The 16,490-nt window shown below is 38.1% G+C and overlaps 1 protein-coding gene across 1 annotated transcript in view; it reads left to right on the top strand.

The window, feature by feature from the left end:
* CPA3 (carboxypeptidase A3) overlaps positions 1–14,846 on the top strand; it is a 36,348-nt gene extending 21,502 nt beyond the window's left edge. Inside the window, exons 9-12 of the mRNA XM_020911688.2 lie at positions 34–124; positions 1,484–1,686; positions 3,354–3,438; positions 14,289–14,846. Of these exons, the coding sequence (XP_020767347.2) occupies positions 34–124; positions 1,484–1,686; positions 3,354–3,438; positions 14,289–14,476 (567 nt within the window). The 3' untranslated portion in view covers positions 14,477–14,846. The remainder of the gene's footprint in view (positions 1–33; positions 125–1,483; positions 1,687–3,353; positions 3,439–14,288) is intronic.
* The last annotated feature ends 1,644 nt before the right edge of the window (positions 14,847–16,490 follow it).

Below are 16,490 nucleotides of genomic sequence, written 5' to 3'. Positions count from 1 at the left end.
TTGTGTAAACACTTCCATCATTCAATCTTGTAGAACCGCATGTGGAGAAAAAACCGTTCCAGGAATCAAAATTCCAAATGCATTGGAACTGACCTCAACAGGAACTTTAATGTCTCATGGAACTGTGAGTAGCAGTCAAGATCTCAAGGGAAATAGCTATAAAGAGTGTTTGGACACCAAATTTAGTTAAACTACCTACTTATTTTAGGAAAGATAGGTATTCGCTAAGTGTTAATTTTCTAATCTAAAAAATGAAAGATACATGTCCATCCCAAACTTCATAACTATCCCACCTCCCCAACTTCGCCCCCCAGCAACCATAAGTTCACACTGCTATATTCAAAATGGATAACCAACAAGGACCTACTGTACAACACAGGGAACTCGGTTCAATGTTCTGTGCCAACCTGGACAGGAGGGGAGTCTGGAAGAGAATGAATACATGTATATATACATGGTTGAGTACCCTTGCTGCCCACCTGAAATTGTCACAACATTGTTAATCACCAACACAACCGTATACAATTGTATATCCCAATACAAAGTAAACAGTTTAAAAATAATAATAATGTTAAAGGAAAGCTATAACTAAAAATAAATGAAAGATGATCACCACTACTTTAGAAGTATTATGAATGTTTTGTTAAATGGGAGGAAGTAGGGGGTAGGACTGTTTGTAAAACCATCTCTTACTTAATATATCTAGTTTGCCAAAAATCAGGTGCGACCCAGAAATTCAGATCATCTGAACAGAGGTCTCAACTCCCTTCCCTTCCTGGTCTGATAAAATTTGAGAAATACCAGTGGTCAGAACCAACAAATAGGCAGTTCCTCGAATGTTTAGTGAAAAGAAACATCTGGGGCAAAGAAAGTGGAAAGGTTTCATAGAAAAGCAGAGACCTGCTACACCAGATGATAGACATCTGCTACACAAATATGATTTTATCATCATATACATTCAAGGAGAAACTAACAATACCCCAATTCATAAATTTCTTCTTTATCTAATACTGTTGAAAATACCACCTCAGCATCCAATTCTAAATTCTACCATAATGAATATGATAAAACATATATCCCTAAGTGAAAGCTGCCTGATGAAACAGATTAAAGTAACTCAGACTCAAAGAAGGTAATGTACACCAGCCTCCAACAAGTCAAATTTGAGGCTGAACTGGAACCGACTCCGGGCCCCTGGCTGCTTCTGATGCATTATTCCCATGACCCTTAGGAATGGCAGGAAAATAAACAAGGCTAAGAACAAGAATATTCACGTGGGCTAAGTCTGTCGTACTCTGCGTCCCGTCTGCAAAGTGCTGCAGAGTGTCCGCAGCACCAGGGACACGGGGAAGCCCTGTGGACCTGGAAGCCTAAAATCTTAGAAAGAAAAGAAGTGAATCTGTATCAGGAGAGGGAGAGGCTGTCCTGGGGGCAGGGGGAGAGGGAGACAGGCTTTGATCTCAATCCTCCATGCCCTCTGCAGCTCTCCCTAACACCAGTGATCCCTGCCAGGAGATCTATCGGGGTCCTGCACCAGAGTCCGAGAAAGAGACCAAAGCTGTCCGCGACTTCATTCGAAGCCACCTAAAGTCAATCAAGGCCTACATCACCTTCCATTCGTACTCCCAGATGCTGCTGTTTCCCTACGGGTATACATCAGAACTGCCAGCGAACCACGAGGACCTGGTAGGTAGGAAAAAGCCTGTGGTTTATGCATTGGTACCACCACTGCCTTTGGGTCTCTTCATCACTAACAACTTGGGTTATTTTGAAAAAATTTCACATTTTAATATCAAAGAAGAAAACTAGTGAAGTCTACCTTAAAATCACAGTCTTAAGTTAGTTTTTAATGTGATAAACATACACAGATAATAAAACCTTCTGATGTGATTTTAAGATAAAGCCACTATGAAGAAAGGTCTAGCGTACAAAGTAGAATTCCATTACTATCCAGATGACTGTGTAGTTAAATGTCTACCATGAGTCAAAACATAAAACATAGATAGCAAGAGCCTAAGACAACAGCAAATACATCTTGCTATTCCTATCCCGAGACATTAAAGGAAGCCATTGTATTTTTATCTTCTTGATCAATGTGGAAATTGTATTAATTTTAAGCTTCTGCACTAAAAAATATACTCTCTCCAAAATTTTGATCCACTTGGACTGCAAGGAGATCCAATCAGTCCATCCTAAAGCAGATCAGTCCTGGGTGTTCATTGGAAGGACTGATGTTGAAGCTGTAACTCCAATACTTTGGCCACCTGATGTGAAGAGCTGACTCATTGGAAAAGACCCTGATGCTGGGAAAGATTGAGGGTAGGAGGAGAAGGGGACGACAGAGGATGAGATGGTTGGATGGCATCACCGACTCAATGGACATGAGTTTGAGCAAACTCCGGGAGTTGGTGATGGACAGGGAGGCCTGGCGTGCTGCAGTCCATGGGGTCACAAAGACTCGGACACGACTGAGTGACTGAACTGAACTGAACTGAAGCATTCTTTTCCTTTCTATGAAAACTAGTTTGACCATGTTAGCTTAAAAAAAAAAATTTCTGCATATGAGAGATATTAAATATGTCTAACTGCTACAGAAGAAATAAAGCAGAAAACATTCAGTGTCCCAGATCCCATGGGGCTAGCAAATATAATATCCAGTAAAAGCTGTAATTCTACACTGCCTCAAAAAAAATTTTTTTTTAATTTTTTAGAGGTTACAACTGTCATTCTGATTTCAGTCAACTGTTTTCAACATTTCATTTTGAGTAGGAGCAGAGATTTGAACCAGTCATTAAAACCTTCTGTGTATATACAATAAATACACAGGTAACATGTGGTCCATATGTGATCTGACTTTGGGAGAGACAAATATCTGAAGTCAAGAAAACCTCAGAGGAAAAAGAAAGGATATGTTTTTTTAGAAAGAAGGCCAGAAGGCAAAAAGGAAGGAGGAAGGGAGAGAGGAAAGAGAAGTGAATACAAAGGACAGAAACACAAAATGAGATATGACTTTACTGTATATAACTAATTTCACAATCAGAAGGCCTCACATTAACAACTGGAGAAGGAAATGGCAACCCACTCCCATATTCTTGCCTGAAGAACTCCATGGACAGAGGAGCCTGGTGGGCTACAGTTCGTGGGGTCTCAAAGAGTTGGACATGACTGAGCAACTTTAACTCACTCACATTAACAACATGTATATCTTACTTTAAACAAAGTTCTCATTTTATTTTATTTTGATCTTCAGATGGCAAATAACCAGTAAAACTGACCTTTTTTTTAATCCCCAGTAAATTAACTGCATTTACATAGTGTCCGGTTATTCTACTCTAACTTCCCTTTCTCTCCAGGCCAAAGTTGCCAAGATCGCCACTGATGTTCTATCAACTCCATATGAAACCCACTACACCTATGGCCCAATAGCATCAACAATTTGTAAGTTTTGCCTATTACTTACTGTGTCGTTTCCCCTAATTCTCTTTTACAGATATTAAGGAAAGCTAAAGAATTCATAAAATAGAATTAGAACATATGGAATTGCTAATTTAAACTTCAAACAGGAGATTCTGAATAATATGTGAACCCAGAAGATAGATTCTACCTTTTGAGGGGATACGATTTTTCTAGAAGCAAATTATACTGAATCTTTACAAGGTGACAAGGTCAGGAATAATTACATCAAGTTTAATTCTTCTACCTTCCTATTCTCTACCACCACCACCAAAGCTGTGGCAGAGTCCACCTTTTTTTTTAAATCATTTAGCTTTAACAGGACTCTTTCTTCCTTGGCCTTGTCCCTATGCAAGCACAGTCTTTCTCCAAGCTCCTGGTGAGTAAATAGGCAGGCCAACAGTTTCAGCCACTTTGATCATGTAAAAACAGTCTCCTGTGGCTCTCATCAGCCATTTCCTACTGTGTTCAACTGAAATCTACATGGTGAATTAAGAAAGGAGGTCCCGAGGTCCTAGTTCTGCTGCCTTTTCTTTTTTTAATGTCTCAGCACCACTTCTTATTCTTCACCAGTTTTAAACTTTCTTTGTCTTTCCATTTTGTTAATTATTGATTTAAATTTCTTACAAGTCAGGCACTGTTTTTAGCCCTTGATTTTCGCAATCTCAGTTACTCCTCACAATATTCTACGAGGTATGCAGTACTTGTAGTCAGCTTAATGGGGATACAATCCCAGCTTTTTTAAAAAAAAAAAAAACAAAGTCCATGGTCTAAACCACTGTGCATATACTCATTTCCCATTTGGTTTTGCAGCTAAAATAACTAGGCTTTTCCATTTCCAAGCAATAAAAAGAAATTCATTTGGTTTTCACCAAAGACCCTTAATTCACACCCTGGGAGGTGAGACCATTTCTCCTCCGATCCCACTGACCTTAGTTTGGAAATTCTTTAGTAAAAACCACCTTTTCTCCAAACTATTCCCATGCTTCACTTCTTATGCCAAAACTTTACAAGATATTTTAATGAAACTGCTTATAAGTTACAGTCTTAACTTTCTAACAAAATTTAATTCCTCAAAAGCAAGGATTACACTTCAGAGGTCCTCTCAGATCATATAATATCTAGTACAGGGCATGGAACAAAAGCAGAATTGATTATAAACTTACTCAATGAAATGGTGTCACAACTTGTCCAAAAGAAGTGAATATGGACTGAAACCACAACAAAACTAGACTTGATAGAGAGTAACCTGTATTACTCTCTAGAGCCATGATAGCCAACATTTTTAGCACGAAGACGATTGCTTAACTTTTAAACATTTCATGGATCAACTCACCAGCACTAAATACAAATGACTATTTCCATTATACTTTTGGAATGTGTGGATTGAAAAAGTAAATACGTGCATTTTGTGGGTTCCATGTAATAACTCTACTTGGCCATACATTATAAATCACTTCCCGAGCCCAAGCTGAAAGAATACACTGTAACTAAAAGTCCATATCCTCAACAATTGCTGTGGAATTTGAAAATGCTGCAGTCATCGCAACAATTTCTAGAGCCCATTTACTGGAGGTTCCCTTGGTGGAATTGGAAAAATGACTTAAAAAGCCAGACAAGTTCCACTCTTAGAGAACATTCATCAGCAATCACACATCAGCCAGCTGTGAGCTTTAAAGGGCTGAGAGAAAATACACTGACACAGCCCATCGCCAGCATCCAAATAGATCTTGCTGCAACATAACCAGGCCAGGGATTCATTACACATACAAGTGGATGACAAGATTTCAAAACAGGCGATGTACCCAGCTATATGAGTGGACAAAAGCAGGCAAAGAGCTGAAGGACAGAATGTCGGCCTACTGAGTGGATGCTGGGAAAGAGCAGAGCCAGATAAACCAGCCAGGTATGATGTAAGAGTACTTTCTACATCAAAATGAGGGAAAACAAATATTCTTGGCAGCAAAGAACAAAGGGTTGCGAACAGGAACAAACTTTGCAAATGGCAGCTAGGGCGTCAAAGGATTATTACTCTCACACTTTCAATATGCATACATATATACACACACATACATACATGCGCATAAGTGCAATCACACATGTATGTGTATGTGACATGTACTTGCATCTATGAAAATTATGAGCATACTATAGCTATGCATTTGCACTGCATCACAATCATTTAATAAGCAAGAATTTACGGAGCACCTAACAGCCCAGCACTTGGACCTTTGAGAGATAGGTGAAAGACACAACTGCGTTCAAAGAGTTACCTTCTAACTGGGAGGAGGAGATGACTACAGATAACACAGCTCCATGCTATGATGTGTCACTTTAAAAAGGGGAGGATAAAGAGGAATTATTATTCTATACAACTGTGTTGTATTTTAAACTTCTTTATTATATATTATAAAGATTTTTTGAACCAATTCAGATTTAGAAAGAATTGCCTCTTCCGTATATGGGCTACAGCAACTTGACAGATGTATAAAACTCTAAGGAGTCACTGCTTTAATAAAGCATTTGATTAAATGTTAATCAAACATTCATGAGAAGCAGGGGTAGCCAAGCAGTTAACTTGGTAAGAATAGAGAAGAGATGCACCCCACGATTAAAGTTTAGTCATTCCAGTATTCTAATTGTCATTTAAGATGCTCCAGGATTTGGGGGAAGCAACTAGCATTTACCAGTATTTTTCTCTTTGATTTGATGGAGACATTAAAAGAGGACCAAGAGAGCATTTTTAAAACCCAAACTGTGGAAAGATCCCTGGCCTCACAGAAGAACATATATATCTCCAATTTTAACCTAACAAGCAAATAAGTTCAAACCATAAAATCCAAAACCAGGAGGAAACCTAGATGATCTAATTTATGGTTCTCAAGCTTGACTTCCAATTAGCATTATCTGAGGAGCTTTTACAACACGCAGATGATCAGGTCCTGTCCCCAAAGATTCAGATTTCATTAGTCCATGATGAAGTCCAGGAATCTGAATTTTCTTAAAGTGGTTGAAGCAATTCTAAGATGAAACTAGGGTGGAGAACCACTGATATAAGCTAAATCTCTCATTCATAAACTATGAAATTGAGATATAGAAAGATTTGATCCCTTAGGAGCAAAATAGGATCAAAAATAAGCATTCCAGATCACAAACTGTACACCATGAAGCAAGACTATTCAGATGACACAAAAATTGATATTAAAATATCATGAAATGCTTATATTTGCATATTGATAGCATAGCCAATCCTTTACCATCTTAGAAATAACTGAAAATAGTGCCTGGTTAGCAAGAACAGTTCACTGAATTGCTAGAAACCAAAGAGTTTGAATCAATAATATCACCTATCTATGGGTCACATCATGAATTTAAAAGTTAATTTCAAAGTGCCATTCTTGTTGCCTTCCTACACATCAAAATCACTAGCTCTGCTCTTGTTTCTCAACTCTAGAGTACTGTTCTCTATACTCCTTCAGTTCAGTTCAGTCGCTCAGTCATGTCTGACCCTTTGTGACCCCATGAACCGCAGCACACCAGGCCTCCCTGTCCATCACCAACTCCCAGCATCCACTCAAATCCATGTCCACTGAGTCGGTGATACCATCCAACTATCTTATCCTCTGTCGTCCCCTTCTCCTCCTGCCCTTAATCCCTCCCAGCATCAGGGTCTTTTCAAATGAGTCAGCTCTTTGTATCAGGTGGCCAAAGTATTGGAGTTTAAGCTTCAAAATCAGTCCTACCAATGAAGACCCAAGACTGATCTCTTTTAGGATGGACTGCTTGGATCTCCTTGCAGTCCAAGGAACTCTCAAGAGTCTTCTCCAACACCACAGTTCAAATGCATCAATTCTTCAGCGCTCAGCTTTCTTCACAGTCCAACTCTCACATCCAGACATGACCATTGGAAAAACCACAGCCTTGACTAGACAGACCTTTGCTGACAAAGTAATGTCTCTGCTTTTTAATATACCGTCTAGGTTGGTCATAACTTTTCTGCCAAGGAGTAAGCATCTTTTAATTTCATTGCTGCTGCAATCACCATCTGCAGTGATTTTAGAACCCAGAAAAATAAAGTCAGCCACTGTTTCCACTGTTTCCCCATCTATTTCCCATGAAGTGATGGGGCCAGATGTCATGATCTTAGTTTTCTGAATGTTGAGCTTTAAGCCAACTTTTTCACTCTCCTCTTTCATTTTCATCAAGAGGCTCTTTAGTTCTTCTTCACTTTCTGCCATAAGGGTAGTGTCATCTTCATATCTGAGGTTATTGATATTTCTCCTGGAAATCTTGATTCCACCTTGTGCTTCTTCCAGTCCAGCGTTTCTCATGATGTACTCTGCATAGAAGTTAAATAAGCAGGGTGACAATATACAACCTTGACATACTCCTTTCCTATCTGGAACCAGTCTGTTTTTCCATGTCCAGTTCTAACTGTTGCTTCCTGACCTGCATACAGGTTTCTCAAGAGGCAGGTCAGGTGGTCTGGTATTCCCATCTCCTTCAGAATTTTCCACAGTTTATTGTGATCCATGCAGTCAAAGGCTTTTGCATAGTCAGTAAAGCAGAAATAGATGTTTTTCTGGAACTCTCTTGCTTTTTTAATGATCCAGTGGATGTTGGCAATTTGATCTCTGGTTCCTCTGCCTTTTCTAAAACCAGCTTGAACATCTGGAAGTTCACGGTTCATGTATTGCTGAAGCCTTGCTTGGAGAATTTTTAGCATTACTTTACTAGTGTGTGAGATGAGTGCAGTTGTGTGGTAGTTTGAGCATTCTTTGGCATTGCCTTTCTTTGGGATTGGAATGAAAACTGACCTTTTCCAGTCCTGTGGCCACTGCTGAGTTTTCCAAATTTGTTGGCATATTGAATGCAACACTTTCAAAGCATTATCTTCCAGGATTTGAAATAGCTCAACTGGAATTCTATCACCTCCACTAGCTTTGTTCGTAGTGATGCTTCCTAAGGCCCATTTGACTTCACATTCCAGTAGGTCTTTACCACTCTACATTTTGAAAAGAAAATCAAGACCCCCGAATTTGTAGCTCAACATCAAATATCTATCCACTAAGACATCTGAACTGAAATTATACAAGGGGCAATAGATGTGGGAAAAAAAAATTTTTCAGTCCATGCCCATGCATCGAGAGCTTCAGCTCTTGCTGAAAAAAGAATTTGACTCCTGTTGACACAGAAGTGCATGTTACTAGTTTAAAGCAGATTGACATGTTTTTAAAAACATACAAGTTCAGCCACCAGTGCCACTTTATGTGGACTTCTTTGGGATGAAACCAGGTGGTTAGTTCAGTTCAATTTTATTCTGACTTGTTTTGAGTGTATTACAGTGAGTTCCTTGTGCTTAACATGCCTTAAAAAGAGTAGGAAATTTTCTTCTTATTGTCAATATTTTAAGAAAATGTTGTGAGCAGAAAAGAAGATTACCTTGCAGAACTTGATGAAGACTTTTTATTAAGAGGACCACAGATCGGCATATGGTGATTCGGACAGTACAAAGTTAGTCACGCAAACTCTGAAGACGTGCAGCTTCAGACGTGCAGTTTGATTCTTCATTCAACCACTTACTAGCTACGGGTCCTTTTTTGTAACTGAAGTATTTTTTTTCTTACACTATTATATTAGCATCAGGTTTACAGCACATTAATTCAGTATTTTTGCAGATTATAGTTTATTATAGGTTAAGATAGTAGCTATAATTCCCTGTTATACAATATATCCTCATCACCTATCTATTTTCTACATCTAACTATGTTGTCTTTGAGCAAACTGCTTAATTTCTCTGTGCCAAAATTTCCTCTTCTGTAAAACAGCAACTGGTGCTAAATCATAAGGTTTTGATAGGAGTTAATGGAATGAGTTACCATACATAAAGCACTTAGAAGGGTGCCTGGTATTTAGCAAGTGTTTGTTATTGTATTTTATAAATACATCCACATATTTTAGTGGGTACAGATGGAGATAAATAAAAGGCTAAGCAACATGTTCAACTAAGTTGTATAATAATATATTCTTAACAAGTAAACAGCTTTCAATGTTGTATTTATTTTATGTCTTAATACAGTTTTTATTTGCAAATTTAAGGTTTCAAAGATACAAAAAGTGGTATCATAAAAGAAAATGTATTACACTTAATAACATCACACAATTATGAAAAATCACAAATTACATAAACTCTCAATCACCACCATTAATCTTAATGAGAGATGCCACATAAAGTAAATTTGTCAAAATGGAATCTCCATATTCTTGAACTCTTTGAGATCACAGCAGGTTACTGAACTGCAAATGGGAGGCTGGTACAGCTAGAGGTCAGCCACGCTTATTGAAATGTCCAGCACACTCTAAATCATCATGCAAGACACAACCCCTCTCTCCCCTACCTCCATTGCTATAGAACTCTTATCTCTATGTTCGTTTTTTCTAGTGAACTTAAATTCAGCTCTAGCTGAAAATGGCAGCCTTCTTGATCACTAAAGCTAGTGTATTTATCTCAGCTAACATGCTCCAAAAACTCCCTGCAACACTGGACCTTGTTGATAGACCATTCTTGCCATTCCCTTGGCTTCCTTGACACCAAACTCACCTGGTTTGCCTCTTCCTTCTCCTTCTCTGCTCTGTCCATGCTGACTGCCTCCAAAGCAGCTATCTTCCCCAAAACAGATATTCCTCAGGCATTTCACCGGGTTCTCTCTTCAGGCACCCCTCTCCCTTCTTCCTTCCTAGAGAGGGAAGCGCTCTCTGCCCTCACAGGCTGGAGCCTGCATCTGCCACCCAGAGGCTTCAGGGGGCCCAGCCAGGACCACCTTTCACTCCCGCAGCAGTTACCTACAGGGGCCAGTGGGCGCCCAGCAGCATCAGAGGAGCCAGCGAGATGGAAACAGCAAGTCAAAGGCTCTGAAAACTCCACTAACACTGGGACCAGAAGTCACTGAAGAACAGAGCCTAAACAGGGTGACTGCCTGCTAAGATAGAGTTCCATTAAGATTTGACATGGTAGCCAAAGTGTCTAAGAAACAGTCAAAAATCACTCATCCGGACAAAAATGAAAAAAAAAAATCACAGCTCAAATGAAAAAACACAATCAACAGATGCCAACACTGAGATGATTTAAGTGTTAGAATTATCTGACAAGAATTTCAAAATCATTATCATAAAAATGCTTCAGTGAGCAGTTACAGATAGCCATGAAACAAATGATAACATAGAAAATCTCATCAAAGAAATGCAAGGTATAAAAAAGAAGCAAATAGAAATTACAGAACTGAAAAACAGAATAACTTAAATTTTAACAACTCACTGGAGAGGATCAATAGCAGAATGAATATGATGGAGAGAAGAATCAGTTAACTTGAAGACAGAATCTAAATCTAAATCTTTAGACAAATCTAAAGAAAGAAAATAAGTTGAAAAAAAATAAACAAAGCCTAAGGGACCTGTGGCATCATAACAAATGATCAAGCATCCATGTCATCAATTATCAGAAGGAGAGGAGTGAGAGAAGGTTGGAAAAAATTATTTGAAGAAATAAAGACTGAGATTTCCCAAATTTCCTAAATACATATACCAACATACTTCAGAAACGACTGAACCACAAACAGAATAAGTTCAAAGAAACTCACATCAAGCCACACCATAAGGAAAGTTCTGAAAACTAAAAGTAAAAAATCTTGAAAGCAATGAGACAGAAACAATCTAAGGGGGAGAAACAATTCAAATGGCAGCAGATTTCTCATTGGAAACCATAGAAGGTCAAAAGGAACAGATAACATTTTTCAAGTGCTAAAAGAACTATTGATCATAAATTCTATATTCAGCAAAGACATCCTTCAGAAATGAAGAGGAAATAAAGACATTCTCAAAGGAAAACTAACAGAATGTGTTACCTGCACACCTACACTTCAAAGATGGGTAGGGAAAGCTCTCCAAATAAGAAATAAATAATAACAAGGCCTGAAACTGTGGAAAGGAAAGAAAAACAACAGATTAGGGAATGAATGAAGGATAAATAGACTATCTTTCTCCTTATGATAGTTGAATCAATATAATTCCATCTGATGTGGGGTTTAATATATGTAGAGAAGTAATTGAGACAATTGTATTTTTAAAGTGGGAAGGGGGAAAGAATCTAAAGACAAATAGGATTTCTATATATTACCTGACACGCTAAAACACTGATACCAGTAGATTGTGATAAATTATGTGCATATATTGTAATACATAGAACAACCACTAAGAAAATTATACAAAGTGATACACTCAAAAGCAATATTATAAATACATCAAAATGGAATCCTAAAAATATTCATGTAGCCAAGAATAAGGCAATAAAATAAATGGAGGAAAGAAAAAATCGAGGGATCAAGCAAAAATCAAATAGTAAGATGGTAGATTTAAGGGATATCAATAATTTACCTACCTAGATTAATTAGAAGGCTGAAATTGGCAGAGTGGGTTCAGAAAAATATGACAACAATACATTGGCTACAAGAAACCCACATCATATATAAGATAGGTTGAAACCGAAAGGCTGAGAAAAGATATATCATACAAACATTAACCAAAGAAGGAATGCTATACTATACTCCAGATAAAGTAAATTTCAGAACAAAGAAATGTGATAGAAACAAAGAAGAATGTTAAGGATAAAAGGATCAATCCACCAAGAAGACATCATGACCCTGAACAAGTGTGTGTAAGCCAATTTCACCTAGGATGCTTCTGCTTGCTAATTTCCAAATCCATCTTCCCAGACACCTTCCTCTAAGACACAGTAAATCAGAGAAAGGTGGCAGCGACCCCTGGCTTTCATCAGCCTCCCGAGCTTGCCAACTCACACGTCAGCGCAGAAGCAAGGCTTCACACTCCCTTCCGCGTCACACGCTGTGTGTGTGGCAGGCGCTGCGCAGAGCTGCCCGGGAGCTCCCCCGCCTTCCAGCCCAGGGCTAGACAGGGTTCTTGCGTCTGTCAAGGCTGGACACCCGCCGGTATTTCTCCGGCTGTGCCAGGCCACACGGCTCCCCCGTGTTCTGCCGCCAGTCCCCAGATCCCTAGTAGGAGGCGCCTACCCCCTGACTGATGCTGAACACATCCTTCTGTCTTCCTTGCCCTATCCTTTCTTTCCCCATCACTGCTCCCTCTGAATTCCTGTTTCTGTTAGTAGCACATGGATTTGTCCAGCTACCCGGACTGCAGTCTCTATCATTTTCTTCAGCTTCTGTGACTCTTCCCTTCCGGCTTTTCCTACAGCAAGCCCCACCAGTCCTGTCCCCTGTGTGGTGACTCTATGCTAGTTCAGCCTTTCACGCCACAGAACCTCCTAACCGGTCTCTTTGCAGTGCTGTCAGAACTACAGCACTGAAATGGCTCTGACTGGTTTCCGAACAAAACATCTTTCCTGACTTACCCGGCTTTCTGAACTTTGCCCACAAATTCTGGCTGTTCCACTTTCCAGTTCAGCTGGATCTCACTGGTCCCTAAGCCCTTCCAAGCTTTCCATCCTTGTGGTTCACTGGCTAGAATGCCTTTGTTCAATCCCCATCTGGAAAAATACTAGACTTTCTTCAAGGCTAATTGAAGGCTAAATTGATGGCTAAATTCAGTGGAAGGCTAATTGAAGGCTAAATGCAATCTCCATCGTGAAGGTGGTATTTCAGCAGGTATTGAGCATGAAATGCCATCCCCTTGACCAGACCTAATCTCTTTCTTCCTCTGAATCTTCACAAGATACTTTCCTATGATTCTTTAACAGTCTGCCACATCTCTACTGATTTGCAGATTTGACTTCTTTCCCCACCAAGTCTAAGTTCCAAACACACCAACAGTATCTTCTTCATCTCTGTACCCTGTATAACCACCCTCTACAGTTCCCAGTAAAAAGTACATTGCACATATTCAAGGTTTGATAAATACATATTGAATAACTTTAAAGCCAACCCTATCTCTCTAACAAAATATTCTTTCTCTACTTCTTCATCACAACTTTGAATTCTTATCTTTCAAATCTAAAGTGTTAGTATCAGTTAAACTCATTACTTTTTCTAAAACATAAGTAATTTTATATACAAAGAATATATATTTTTCTATTATGTAAGTCAAAATGTACAAAAATGTATTTATAGTATTTATATAAAGCTTGTATATAACCTCTAGATGTTTATATTTTTGGTCTTTTTAACAAATAATATTCTTAGTAAAATTTCACAAAAACGGACATGGAAATGTTGGATTAGGGGGATTAAATGCATCCTTAAAATAACTGATTTAAACTTTCTCTGTCTTTTAACTGTGAAATATTTCATCCTAGCAACATAAACGGAAACAGCCCTGCACTGTGAGAAGGAATCTAAGTTCTCGCATCTTGTACGCACTGCCCTCCATGCTGGGTTTTCAGCGACCCACCCACTGCTGAGCTGGCCTCAGCTGCTTGCATTTGCTCAGACTACCTCCATCTGTGACAACATGCACCCAGAAAACGAACTCAATTTAGACTCAAAATGATCCAAGCAAAATGTAATTCTGAACATGCAGCACATATTCAAAGCATGTGGTGGATTCTAAGCCATGATTACTTTTCACCCAAGACTGCAGCTTCGCGCACAGAGGCGCCTGGCGGGCTACAGTCCACAGGGTTGCAAAGAGCTGGACCCGAGTGAACACACAGGCACGCTCTATACTGCGCAGACCACTGCTCTCACCCATGCTGCGACTGAGTGTACATGTAATCAGGTTTCACTGCGAATTTTACACCAGTGAACTTCCTTTTCAAAAACCTGTTAACATTTGTTTCTAATTAAATACTTACTGCTTATGTCTTACAGACCCAGCATCAGGTTCTTCTTTAGACTGGGCTTACAACCTGGGCATCAAACACTCATTTGCCTTTGAGCTCCGAGATAAAGGAAGATTTGGTTTTCTCCTTCCAGAATCTCAGATAAAGCCAACGTGTAAAGAGACCATGCTAGCTGTCAAATTTATTGCCAAGTATATCCTCAAGCATACCTCATAAAGAATTGCTCTCTGTTTGGAATAAGCCAGTTAACTCTCCCCCTGCCTTTCACTAGAAAGTCAAGTCTTTGCTTATACCTAGATTGGTTTCCACATCACCTGAACAGGTCCTTTCTTGCTCACTCAAGTCCTGTGTTATTTCTTTTTGCTTTTATTTACTCTCCATAACATCCTAACAAATAGCTTTACGTTAAAGTTTAAGTTAAGTTGTAACACAGCACAAAGTATTATTTTGAGTATTTTGAAAGGTAATAAACTCTGGGTCATGAGATAAAAATGAGAACCTTCACTTTCTTCAGAACCACTTTCACCATGTGGCTTCATCACTTCATGTGCCAAGATAATAAAAATAAAATATATTTCAAAACTCACCTTCTGTTTTTCATAAATTATGTTTTCTACATTCCCCTATTAATATTAATAATCATGCCTTAATTCTTTCTATGCGTTCTGTTAACACAGAAGAATATCTTCAATTTTTAAAAACATATTTTAAAAATAAATTTTAAAAACATATATTTAATACAAGTAGATCATGTCTTCACAATAGCAAAAGGATGTTCTAGAAGGAAATAAAGTAGTTTATTTAGAAATGAATCTCAGTGCCTTAAACAATCCAGTTCTCATCAACATAATGTACATTAAATTCAAAACAGTTTAATTTAAAGTGTCATAATCAGAGGATTGACCTGCCAAAACACCTCTTGGCAGTTATAGACACAGCCAGAATGTCTGATCAGCTGTAATCCTTGTCTAACAATGGATAGAAAAGAAGCCTGGAAATATAGTACAAATTGAAAAGAGAAAGTCATGTCGACTAAGGTCAATCAGAGTAACTAATTACCTTTATACTCTATAACCGTATTGCTTAAGGTAGTGTTACAAAATACCTTTTCCCTAACTGCATTCTTCTGTATCTCATCATATGATAACACTGGTATCCACATTCTGGAAATCCAGAAGGAGATGATTGACGAGAATTTTAGGGAGATTTAAGTAGAGAGTTCCTTGACTTTCTATAAACATCTCAAAACAATCTGTATAAAAATTCAGAGGATCTTAAAAGATTCCGAGAAACTAGGTTAACAAATAATCTGGGACATTCCTTACGGCTCCTTTAAAGCCCCACAAAAGAAAGAGTGTCATCAAATCTACAAGATTTTGGTATATCTGATAGTTAGAAGGTAGGTTAAAGTTTCCCATGCAGAACTATCTAAAACCTATATAGGGAGACTTCTGTAAAACTAAAAAAATTGCTCTACAGATAGAGGAGGAAAACGCAACAGAGACAAAAAAAAAAAAAAAAGATAAAAGATAAAGCCCCGATTATAAGACTAAACTGTCCTAAAAATATAACATCTGTACCTAAATATTTACCATTCACAACTGGCTCAGAACACAGGAGTGTAAATGTGTCGTGTCTAATATGCCATATGAGAATTACACACTCATTCACACTTACTCAACTGATAAAGGCCTGAAAGAAACTGTAATCTTAAAATGTACATAAAATATTTCTAATTCCATTAGGCCTTTAGGTAGAAGAGACAGGAGAAATAATCCCAATTGTTGAATATCATCCAGTGTTCACCTAGTTTATAAAAGGTACAAAAGTTTTACTCACCATTTTATTTGAGCCTTTATATAGCTTAATATTTATTTTCTCAATCAAACAGAAAGCATTTAAGTGTCAAAAAATCAAAAATCCTTGCAAGATCATTCATATCTTAATTAAATACCTTTTGCATGATATCTTAGGTATTTGCTTGACTTCATATGAATTGTGAAAATAAGTATGTAAAGAAAATACCTACATTAAAATTTAAAAACTAAAATTTCATTGTATTTATGGAAAAGTTTGAGTAGTCAGTGGTTGATTCTTCCCTTGTCATTTCTCATTTATCAGTAAAATGACTGTGTATCCAAGTTACAAGTAGAGCTGTCTCTTAAAATATTCTTGACAATGTCTCACAAAAAGTCTTCTAAATTATCATTCCTATTCTAGTGTTCATACC

The sequence above is a fragment of the Odocoileus virginianus genome, chromosome 4, assembly GCF_023699985.2.
Source record: "Odocoileus virginianus isolate 20LAN1187 ecotype Illinois chromosome 4, Ovbor_1.2, whole genome shotgun sequence".
Classification (NCBI taxonomy): Eukaryota; Metazoa; Chordata; class Mammalia; order Artiodactyla; family Cervidae; genus Odocoileus; species Odocoileus virginianus.
This window is presented reverse-complemented; position numbering and strand designations above follow the sequence as displayed.